The 12651-nt window shown below is 27.3% G+C and overlaps 1 protein-coding gene across 4 annotated transcripts in view; it reads right to left on the reverse strand.

Moving 5' to 3' along the window:
* Window positions 1-12651, reverse strand: part of mei-W68 (meiotic W68) — a 32809-nt gene that overhangs the window by 1174 nt on the left and 18984 nt on the right. For all 4 annotated transcript variants that reach the window (XM_071178486.2, XM_071178485.2, XM_087166068.1 and 1 more), the window contains 11 exons: window positions 11858-11971; window positions 10327-10415; window positions 10169-10235; window positions 9960-10068; window positions 8470-8556; window positions 7756-7792; window positions 5437-5546; window positions 4152-4251; window positions 4037-4074; window positions 3149-3225; window positions 224-335 (listed from right to left, as the gene is read on the reverse strand). In XM_071178486.2, coding sequence (XP_071034587.1) covers window positions 224-335; window positions 3149-3225; window positions 4037-4074; window positions 4152-4251; window positions 5437-5546; window positions 7756-7792; window positions 8470-8556; window positions 9960-10068; window positions 10169-10235; window positions 10327-10415; window positions 11858-11967 — 936 coding nt within the window. In that variant the 5' untranslated portion in view covers window positions 11968-11971. The remainder of the gene's footprint in view (window positions 1-223; window positions 336-3148; window positions 3226-4036; window positions 4075-4151; window positions 4252-5436; window positions 5547-7755; window positions 7793-8469; window positions 8557-9959; window positions 10069-10168; window positions 10236-10326; window positions 10416-11857; window positions 11972-12651) is intronic.

Below are 12651 nucleotides of genomic sequence, written 5' to 3' on the forward strand. Positions count from 1 at the left end.
TGCCCTGTTAGATCATTGAAATACTTGTTAAAAGCATGCAAATGAATAGTAATGGTTAAAGCACAATCGGGACTTAAATTCAAATTAGTTACTCTTTTGTTTGACTACAACAATTGATAAAACTAAATTTTCCAGATCCCACTTTTTAATTTATGCATATTAGTTGAAAATAGATTACTGTATTTTAGCAATTCTTTTGCAAAGAGCAAGAGAAAGTAATTACCTGTCTTTGCCATTGAATGTTGTTTTGTATATAGGGTCTTGACAGTAAGGCCATTGCTTTTTTCATATCATTTTCTGTCAGTGGTGTTACTGCTGCAGTTGGAAATTTTAACCTAAAATGAAATTTTTGAACTTAATCAGAATTCTCAGGGCTTTTTTTTAAGCTTTACTTCGACCATCTTGATAAGGCATTTGAAAAATATTAGTTTGGTTCTAAATAAGTCTTGATGCATGACTGAGTTGATGTTTTTGACTAAAATAATTCATGTAAAATTAGAACTGTGATGGTGTATTTTTATACATATTTTATCGGATTGTTCGAAAGTAATTTCGTTTTTCCGACAGAGGATTTAATTGTATTTTTTGAATCCAACTTCACACTTTAGTCACATTATCATTATATGTTTTGAGAGCTGATGTAGCAAGGCTTGTGTGTGGAAAAGTTCAATTCATTCTACACAGTAGTTCTTGGTTGGTGCCCTTTTAAATAAGGAGAGCAATGAGCAGCATTTTCGTCATATTTTAGGCAGTATTTCGTCATATTCAAGGCATTAGTTGATGCAAATCGGCGATTGACAACTTGTGAGATTGGTGAGAGGTTAAATTTATCAAATTCAACTGTTTATGACCACTTGGTTCTGGCTTGTCTTCACATTTCTAAGGAGACTTTTGAGACGGACCCTTTGATTGCCCTAGATTTCTTGAGAGAGTATGGACTCCACTCATTAATAATGTCTAGCTGCCGCTAGACAGTATGAGGATTGGTCACACGACCACTTGAAAGGCCTGGATTTAAGCTAGATATATGGGTGCCCCATGTTCTCATGGTGAGAAATTTGAGTCTCCACGTTGACGTCTGTGATTCGTTTTTCAAATGTCACGAAAATGATCAATTTTTGAAGCCCATCATTACTGGGGATGAAAAATGGGTTGTCTATAACAATGTCAAACGAAAGAGATCATGGAGCAAAAGAGATGAACCGGCTCAAAGCATTTTGAAGGCCAATATCCATCAAAAAAAGGTGATGCTGTCTGTTTGGTGGGATTTTATAGGAATAGTTTTTTTTTTTTTAGCTTTTACCGGATAACACAATGTGTATAAATTTGTAATAATATATTAATATCCATCAAAAAAAGGTGATGCTGTCTGTTTGGTGGGATTTTAAAGGAATAGTTTTTTTTTTTTTAGCTTTTACCGGATAACACAATGTGTATAAATTTGTAATAATATATTAAGTCCCATTTCTTCACATTGGTAATAAATCTATAAATAAATAAAATTCAACCTATCGTTGTAATAAGTTTCAAATTTCAGATTATCGTAAATTTACAAATAGTATCAATATGATGCTTTAAAACGAATCACTTTAAAGGTTCACTAACACTTTAAAGCATTGTATTTTTTTCCATTTATTGCTGGTAATTGTTTCCTGAAATTTACAATAGGTACTTAGTATGCATGTAGATATTATGGTACTAGTTTTTTTACATCCTACCAAAGCAGAATAGTACCAAAATGTATATGTAAATCTTGGGTGTTCACAGAGTGAATATGTTTTTAGATTTTTAATTTTATGATGGAATAACCATCGTATCGAAGACTACAGTGCTTCAGCATCCAATGAGCAAGTTAGGATTGCAGTATCAGTTCCATGAGGGTGGCGAACAGGAGATTGGTATTATATATAACTTCAATGTTTATGTATATTGATATCAGGTTTATAACCTTTTTATTTTCGTGTCTTTAACAAAACTGAAGCATCAAGCAAGTGAGCAGTCCAAACAAACCTGCTTAAACGTACATGTTTATATATTTCTCAATGACAATTTTTATCTTGGTTAGCAATGAAGAGCTGAAACAAATTGAGCCATAAGTTAGGCAGAAATTAAAGATTATAAGTGAACAATTTTTAAAACCATACTAAAGGTGGTATATTTTTGTTTTAATTCGGGAAAGTTTAATAACAATTTTGAGCTGCATTTTGCTTTAATATTGCTTCCTATGGCTTAACTAATTTGAGGCAAGCCCGAATTGCGAAGCAATCCGAAAGGAACTGTGAAAACAGTGTTTTAGAGAGCACAGCTTGCTAGTGGTGGAGCCTCAAAATATTTAAGTTATAAGTTATTTAATGTAAATACATTAAATTAAGTTATTTAATGTAAATTTTTTTACAAAAAGTTCTTAACATTGTTGTGGGATGTTTATCAATTAATAACTACAAGAAACTAATTCAATTGCCGTTGAATCGAAAGCAGCAAGAAGAGAATTAGTTTTGCAATTAAGTTTTCTTTTTAAATGTTGTATTTTGAAGAGAGAAAAAATAAAGGCATAATATACATCTGCAGATCATTATACTGTAGGTACGCATAAAATACAAGAGCAATAATAAAATAAAAATTTTAAAACCACCTTTATCAAGTTATTTTGGAAAACTAAGATCCTGCAGTAATTGAAGTTAATTAAGAAATAGTTATTTTATGTTATGATTTTTGGTTTACTTTTTATTTATGTTAAAAAGTGTTTGAAATTTCAAGTGGCTATAAATTTTGCCATTTGGAAAACAATTGTATCTTGTAGTAACATCAATCATAGGTTGAAATTTTAACATTCTAGCTAATTGGACAGATGTCAATTGACTATAAATTTTTGTTGGTAATAAAACTTTGACTTAAATTTTGACAACGACTGAAACTTGTATTTTCCTCTTGCTTTGAGCTCCAGTTCAGTTTTGAATAATTTATCATTAAGTTGGCAAAATTTTGATTAATGATTAATTCTTTTCTAAAAATTCTGTTTGTTGTAGTCAGAAAAGCTTTGAGTAATCTAGCTAGTCAGAGAGTGGTCAAAATTTTCTTTGCAATATTCTTAACTCATAAACACGAAAGCAAGTTAATAAAAACGTAATATATATGCATATTATGTCACCTTTGGATATCAGTCTGTAGTAGCCCTAACCATCGAATCTCCGGTACTGCTAACTTTTCTACATCAAATGACATTGCCTGTAAATTACAAGTTAAAACCAATTATTACAAACAATCATATCAAAAGTTAGGAATAATTTTAAAATGAAAATTCCTTTCGGCTTTTAAAATAAGTACCATTGAAAGCATTAATTATGATTTTAATCAAATAAAAAAAATTATATTGACCTTGTGTTCCAAAATATTTATTTTTCAATTTTATGTAAGTTATTTTTTCCGATTGAAAATGAAAATTTTTGAAGGTTTGTTGAGAGCAAGGAAATGTTGCCCCTCATATTTTGCGTATTTAAAAAAGAACACTATGAAATATATTTAAGCATTTGTTACGTCAAAATATTTTTTTAGTAATTTCTTTAATTTTTTATTACAATTTACGTATATTACATTACAATAGTATTTTCACTTGAATATCTATTTTTTAGTTGACGATTTTATTAATGATTGTTGTTGGTTCTTCCCCCTTTTTTTTACCCTTAAATATATGTATCTAAATATATTAGAGAAATTATGAAAACGAAGATTTGATAAAATCAATAAGGGAGATGACCAATTCGTGGAAGATGTTAAAATAACTCGGTGGGGTCATTTCCCGAAAGAAAGTAAGTGATTTGATCGAATCCCAACTGTATAATATCAGCATATTATAAATATTTGCTTACAGGTATTTAAAGTTTCGGAAAATTGTAATTAAATTAAAATTCTATTAAAAATAAACGGAATAAAATGTAAAAATAAGCTGCTCAATATTCTAAATATACACATCTAAACATATATGTATTTAAAGTGTTAAATCCTAATATGTCTATGAAATATTAAATTTTATTCTTACCATTGATCCAAATTTGTAAACACACAAAATTTCGATTCCTGAAAGTTATTCCCAATTTAGCTAATAATGATAACAACAATAACTATTGTTTTAAAAGTTTAAATACAAACTTTACCATAAGGGTCTGCATCTACTAAACCTAAAATAGGAATTTCTAATACATCCCACAGTTTGCGCAACATTTCTCTGGTATTCACATCAGGAAATCCCTTACCCTAAATTGAATGAAGAATTAAAATCAAGATAAAATCATAAACTTTTAAAATACTAATACAAAAATTTTTTCATTTTTAGAAATTTATAAATAATAGATTAGGAAAACTCGGTAGTTTAATTGGTTGTATTAATTAAAGTAATATTACAATACCAGTTGAAAATTATAAGTACGAATGCAATCAAGTAGTTTTATTTGACTTAAGTTTTATTATTAAACCTTACTTCTATCATTAAAATTTATATATATTTCATCGATGTTTTTTTTCTCTCTCTCATTTAATGTGAAAACGGTGTATAAATTCTCAATATGTCGATTCAACTATCATTTCTTTTTAAATCGTACAATGTGTTTTTTAAATACAGTTATAATTTTTTAACACTATTTGTTTATTTATAAAATTAGAAATTCATAAATTGTTAATGTAAGGTTTGTTTAATGCAAGCTATTTGTTTAAATGTCTGTATATTATCTGTATAATTTTCTATAAAATAACGAAATTAGCGTAAAGATTTTAAATTCGTTAGGATAAGCGGTTATTAATACCCCTTTTTAAATTTGTTTCTTTTTCGAAGCTGTAAATTTTATTTAATGGTAATTTTCTTCATTTAATTTATCCTTCGTAAATATAGACTTTTTTCATTTTAATTTATGATATCTGTAAAAATACATAAAATTTAAAGATCATACTTTTCAAATTAAAACTTCAATAATTTCATAAAAAAATCGAACGCAGACAATGTGTTTTGAGTATATGAAAGCATATTACGAAGTCTATTTTAAAACTTTATAATATGCAGTAAGTCGCTTTATACGAGTTGTGGTAATTCTCGTTTTCGCTTACTTTACACTAGGGTTTAGTATGCTAATATCGTACGCAATTTGAAGGCACTGTTACAGGTAAGGGATATTTATTTCTCTGGGTTTTGGTTTATGATTATCCAATTATCTATCTTTGGTTTACCAATTATCTTTCATTATTGTTGAGCATCCACAATAACAATTCTTACTTTTTAAGTCCCATTCTCCTCTTTAACACCATTTGCATTTCACCACTTAGCTGTACTTTGACCCCTTAAATGTTGAATGGTGGCAAGCGGCAAGGCGAGCTCAGTTATTTATCTCAGTTCAGGCATAACTACATTTATGCTTTAAATTTTTTAAAAATTTGATAAATTATGCTTACAGTTATTAAGATACAAGGTTGAAATTCTTCGATGAAATTCGAATCGAGTAACATCTGAAACACAGCGCTCTTTTCCACAAGTAATATAAAGCGAGCATCTGACTGGATATCTAATGATAATTTTGTTAAGTTTCCTGCTTAGTAATGATAATAAAGAATTAATTTTACATGGGTGCTTTTTTCTATGACTATTAGGATTTGGAAGGAGAAAAAAAAATAAAGATGGAATTACCGTACTGTATGTTAATTTCATTTCTGGTAAAAGAAAAAAAAATCTGGTTTATAAAATTAAAATATACGGTATTTAAACCATTCATTTGGTGATTTTTCCGTTCATATGGTAATGGTTTACCGGAAATTCTAGTTTTCAAAGTTATAGTTCTTTTTACCACACATTTAGTGAAAAGTACGAAACTGAAAAGTTAATTTAACCGAATAAATGGTTTTTACGCCGTGCTCTAAGGTATGATAAAAGACCAAGTATTTTCTCATTTACCAGACTTTATCACATTAACCAAATTTTATTACATATTATAAAGTCATATTTTATTGTTAATTTTACTGAAGACATAACCAAAGCACCTCAGTATAAATAACCAAACATTTTGGTGTTTATATAGCCAGAAACAAGGTGAATTTGACCATATTCTGGAACTTCTGATCATACTTTTTTTCTCGGTGTGGGGTTTGATACTCAAACAATTGTAATAGAAAAAATAAAAAAGAATATCCAATGGGAAAAAAATATCAGTGTAGTTTAATAATATGAGGCAGCTATTACTAGGATTTTATTACTAGGACATGAATATTTTTAAAGGAAAAAAAATAGAACAGAATGAAAAACAAAGAAGAAAAAAATGCGATGAAAATTACGCAAAGGTTTTGATAAATTTTAATTCTTGTTAAATATTTCTTAATTTAATGCTGCTTATTTTTGTGTTAGTTAATAATTCTTTAACAGAATATTTTTAATTTAAGCTTTGAATATTTTTTTTTTTTTTGTATTCTCCGTTTTTTTTCTAACTATGTAATACTCGGTTGCCTTTTCATGCGATTTGTCAGTTGATGGAAACCGATTGAATTTCGATATATGACTTGTTAATCGTATTATTTATGATTTTATCTTTGCATTTGGGTTATTTAAAAAATAGTAGTACCCTAGAAAAGGCAATTAAAAATGTCTCATAATCTAAGTAATAAATCATATTTATACATTTCAATGGTTTGTTTAAAAACTTTTGTTAAGTTTAAAAACCAAGTTTTTAAACTTAATGAAATCAATTAAAGTTCTATGCTAAATGTTTTATGTTCCATTTTTCTAAAAAAATGAATTTTTGTGTTTTTGTGAAAACATATTCTCAAACACGAAAATTTATTTTTTATGGATTTCATATTTTTTATAGATACATTTCAATTTTTTCAAAAAATTAGGAGAGGGGTGATTAATACTTTTTACTTCTAATTCCGAACGTTAAAATCTCTTTAAAATGTATTTTGAAATACATAAAATACCTCAATAGATAGGTAAGAGGAATAAATGTACAAAAAACTTGCGTGTGATTTTTTTTTTTTTTTAATTAAAAGAAGCGTTTTACGATTGTATGTTTTGTTTCTTTTACTATTTAATGATGAATAGCTTTGGCTCGAAGCTTTTCTTGATTGCAGGTTACAAGATGTTTTGTAATGTGCATTTTTATTTAATTAAAATTATTTTAGAATCACTGTCAAAATTCGAACAAAAACTTATTTACTTCAGGGATTTCAAATTAATGTTTGAGCGTTTAGAAAATTAAAAAAAAAAATTATTTAAATCTAACAATCACTACTGAGTAAGGTGGACTGGGGACATCAATGATTTAGATAACGTTTTAAACCAAAACGTTATTAATAAACCTGCTCGTTTGAATATTAATTTACGACACCTAATGTGAACACTCATTGTTCGTCGAGTTTTTAAAAAGTGCTTATAAGGTGTTTATTTTCGTTTTTTAAAAGCCCTTAAAGGTGCTTTTTTCATTAGGTGTTTTTAAAAAGTGTTTAATTTTCCCTTTTCGAAAATGAGGTTTTAATTCTTTACCATGCTCATTTTCGCCAAGTATTATGCAAAAGCGTGCTTTTCACATTGTTCTATTCAAAATTTTCACATTTCATTCAACTACAATCCATTTCGGCGTACCGTCGGTCGATAGCGTATGAAAGCGCAATTCTTTTATCGGAAAGGCGTTACTGAAAATTTACAAACGTGGCTTATCATTGGATTTCCGTAAGCTCTTTAATGTTAAAGTATTACTAAAAAGAATTTTTTTTAAAAAAGGATACACGTAATAGAACTAATGTCATTAGGCAGCAGAATCCCCTGAAAAGAGAGAATTATTCTATGTAAAAAGCAAAAATTGACACTTTTACTCAAGTTTTAAATTTGTTTGGGATTTTTTATTTAGAGATAAGAAACATTAACTTTAAAACAAGTAAACGAAGTTTCAATTAAAGTTTATGCAACTCTTTTTTACACTTATAGCAACAAATGCTTTCCTTTGCTTAGAGCAAATTTTTTTTGAAATTTTAATTTTCAAAAAATTTTAATTAAATAATTTGATAAATATAAACTTTTTTTAAATATTCAAAATGATTCTATTTTTCAGTTTGCCTCATGATGTAATCATGAATATAGCAAAATGTTAATTCAAACCAAATAGTAGTACTTTTTTTCTATGTAGTTATATATATCTAAAAATAGCAGTTTTATTTCTCTAAAATTTTACAATTTCTTGAACTGATTTTTTAAAAAGATTGATCTTGGAAAACCATATGAAAAGAGAAAAAAAAAAATGCTTACATAGCTCATACATTTCAACAGAAATTGCAAGCTCTTAAAATATAAAAATAAATGCCATGTAAAGTAATTCAGTAATGATTTGTTTTTCTTTTTTTACACAATATATATTTTAAAATATTATTAATTTTGAAAACTCTCAGTTTATCATTTTATTTCAAAAGTCTTGCTTTTATAATGAAATTTTAAATCTTACTTACCTGAGTAGTTTTACTGCAATCGATATAGTTTCCTTCAGCTTCTTTGAATTTTAAATGGCCGGCAATACATCCTTTTGAAGTTGTTAACTACAAAAAAAAAAAATAATAATTTGAATTTCATACTTCTTCGCTCGTACATTTGTGCCTTTGTGAAAATAATGTAGGGCTTATTTGGATATATATATATATATATATATATATATATATATATATATATATATAGTTATGTTCAATTATATGATGAATGACGTTGTGGATGGTGCCATACACGATCTTCTTCACAAAATGACAAACCATATCGAAAAGTAAGTTTAACAACTTGATTTTATGTTCAAATTATATTTATTCAAGTTCTAAAAGTAAAAATTTGATTTGATGATTCATACTATAAGCACAAAAATTATCTTATACATATAACGATTGAACAATTAGAAAAGAGAAAGAAAGAAGAAATTAGGTAAAGTTATTATTGCTTTATAAGCCTCCAGTGCATTATTAATTTCACACCAACTGAAACTAATTTTCTGCCATCAAACTTTTCCGAAAACAACAAAATGGAATCAGTTTTAAACTTCTATAAAAAAATGCTTTAGGTATTTATTTTGAAATAAACTTTATTAAAAAATAATGTAAAAACAAAAGGGCATTTTTGCATAAAATATTCTTTAATTCATTTTTTAGAGTTGCAAACAGGGTTCCCACTTAAGTCCGTAACCATTCTCGTAAATTTTGAACGAAACACTTATTAAAGTGGTGTCTACGTTCTGTGAAATGGCTATGCGTTATTAAATTAGGTAATTTACAACACCTAGTCCAAAACTACGTTTCTATTTCAAAAACGGTAGGAGAAATGGAGCGAAAAAACTACCAAGTTGCATAGTATTGTATAGATTTAGCACGAATCTAGACACCTGGACCTAAATGTTTAAAAAAATAATGTTAATGTGCATTTGTTTGCTTGAAGTTCCTAAAAATGTTAAGCGGCAAAACGATGACAGGATTTAGATATCTTTATTTAAGTTTGATAATCAAAAACAAAGGTATCTTGTGACGACAATATTTTTTACAAAAATCGTTTAACAACGTTATCGATACGATGTCTATTCGCACTAAATTGATAATGCTCTACAAATTTTCTTAATCTTACAGCGCATATAGTCACTTGACTACACCTAGACCTCAGTTTTATAAAAAGCTTCAGTCGTCCATAAGTTAAGAGGGTGGTTACTGATATAAGTGAACAACCTGCAAATTTCTGTTGGATACAATAAAAAATATCAAAAGAACATCAAACATCAATAAAAATAAATATCAGATTTTAAGAATTTTTCGAAACTTATAATTGCCCCTCAACAATATCTTCACATCTTATATATTATTATTTCACAAAATTGCTTTAATCAAATACCCTTTTGAACTATCTTAAACTAATTCATTTCATTTAAGAAAACCTTAATTTTATGGTAATATGAATGGGAAACTCAATTTACCACATGCAATTGAACTTTCGGCGTTTTCAAAAGGCAAGCAAGATCATCTAAGATATCATCCAGTTCCTTTTGACTTTTGAAGATCGTAACATCTTCATAATAAAGCTCTCTATGGATACAGAGTGTAATTATGAGAATTAATTAAAGAATCCTTAAGAATAGATACAAGTGTCTTATAGTGTTCCACTGTGAAAAGAGATCTTGAGTACCTTTTTGTTCTGTAAGTGTTTGACTTTATGAGCGAGTGAATTTTCGTCAGCACATGCATCACTTTGACTAAAGATTAAGAAAATTAATTATATTCATTAAAGTAATAAATGAATTTCTATATTTTTTTTAATGTAAGAAGAAATATTTTTTGTCATACTCAGTTTCTGCGAAGAAGGGCCACTTCGATTTCCAATCTTCTGTAATATCGGGTTCTCAATCAGTTTCAGTCCACGTTCTCTTGTGTAACTAAATCATGTTAAAATAAATGATACAAAGTAATGATAATAAATGATTTTTATCCAATCTAAGTGCGAAAGATAAACTTTAATGTAATAATTTTTTTTTGAAAAAATACGTAATCAATTTATAAAGACTTTTCTGGTTCTTTTGGTTTAAAATGTATCTTTTCGTTCTTTTGTATCCTTTAATCTTCCAGAATATTTTGTAATGAATAATTTTAAAAATTTTGAAAATTACTTAAATTTGAAAAAATATTTTTTGTAAAAAAAATCAAGTAAATAAAAATTAATGTGAATAAAAAATAAACAACTGAAAATTAAAAAAAAAAGTTAAAATAGGCACTATGACAAGAGGAACAAAACAAAAAAAAACTAAATGTTTTTTACTTGAAAAAGGAAATTTGACTCTTACCATTTTTTCTTCCGTATTCTCTTATCGCAATAAAAATAAATAAATAAATACAGAGAGTCACATGTTCCTATTCAAGCCATGTTAGAATGGCACACATGGATTTCTTTTTCTAAGAATAACTTTTCGTCTTTTCACAATCACTCTTTCAAGATATTTAGACTAGCTTGTTATTATTGGAAATTTGGAAAATTTGTCTTTAAAAATTTAATGTGAGAGTGTTTTTGATTGTCGAGCATCGAACGCAGCCCGAAATGGCGTTTTTAAAATGGACATTGCATTTGATTCCGTTTTTTAAAACTAGTATTGTTCTTCATTTAAAGAATAAACAAATGAATCCAATTAAATCCGTAATTTCATATAGTCCATTTGCATAAATCACTTGGTAGTCTTGGTACATCAGTTTATTAATTTAGTTTTTTTTAAAAAAAGACTTTAAAAGTCATGTGTTTTTACAAGGTTGCTACAGATCCTATAAATTTATGATAGTGGTAGTAAATCTGTGTTGTTGGAATTTTAAGTTTCAAAATTCACGTTATCGTTAAGATTCAATACGGAGACATCGCTTGAAAAGTTATAATTGTAATTATAACTAGCAACTGTAAAATACCTCTTTAAAATGTCTCTTTTATAGAGTTATTTTTTTATTTAATTTTATTTTTCTATTAACTTTAAAATTCATTTTTTATTTTTTCTGAAAAAATTTAAGAAATTGAAGACTAAAAGAAAAAGAAAAAAAAATCAGAACTAAGAATTCAGAAAAAAATTATTCTCTGTGCAATAAAAAAATTCGATTATCAGAACGATAAAAACCGAAATTGAATTAATGTTTTTGGCGATATGAAAGGAAGGTGGTTAAAAACTATGATTTCTTAGGAAACGTGATAGAAGTACGAGAATCTGTTCCGCTTCGATTTCAATTCTTATTTTCTAATTGTGTCTAAACATTCAAATTATGTTTCCTGAATTATATAATGGACGGTTTAAAATTTTTTAGAATTTTTTATATATACATATATAGATAAGAAAAAAACACTTGCCTGGTGTTTTTCCATATCTTTCGGTTAGGTAGTGCTAGTACAGATAAACTTTTGGTGCTATTTTTATGAACATAATCTTGAAATATATCTTCAATTTTCTTGAGCAACATGTTCCTGTCGTTGTGAAAATTGAAATACTTTAAGTTCATTGATGAATACGTTAACTACCATAGATATTTTGTTGCAGCAAAATTTTACAAAAATGCCAATACCGAACAATTAAAGAGGTTACATAAAATTTTTAATGCATATTTTCCCCTAAAAATTCACTATTTCTTTATTATAAGTCCGATAAAAAAAAGCTGCAAATCACTTAAAATTTATTTTTTGATCTAAAATAAAATTAAAAGGTGATGTAATATAAAACTTATAAAAGAAAAATCAGGGATATTTTTAAATGTATTGATACTTGGTAGTTTTTGTAAAGTTGTATCTTTAGATTTGAAAATTTCAGCGGTATATTGAGCACAATCAGTTGCAGAAGTCGATAAGCACCAGTATTGGCTTACGATTCTCTTCCCTACAGTTTCGCTGGAAAAATTAGTATCATTAAAAATTATTTTGATATTTAAAAAAATTGCAACCAAAGCTTTCAGAAATCACGTTATTCCTTACGATACAGCATCTAATACAAATTATCTAATTCAAAATAAGATAAAGACATATTACCATTTCGAATGAAAGAAGTTTTAAAAGTACCTACTGAACTTAATTGAGTAAACCACTAAATTCGTATTATATTTTACTTCAAATAGTAAAAAAAAAGAGGAAAAATTTTTTTCAATGCTTATAAA

The sequence above is a fragment of the Parasteatoda tepidariorum genome, chromosome 6 (genome assembly GCF_982258835.1).
Source record: "Parasteatoda tepidariorum strain Cologne lab strain chromosome 6, Ptep-v5.0, whole genome shotgun sequence".
NCBI lineage: Eukaryota > Metazoa > Arthropoda > Arachnida > Araneae > Theridiidae > Parasteatoda > Parasteatoda tepidariorum.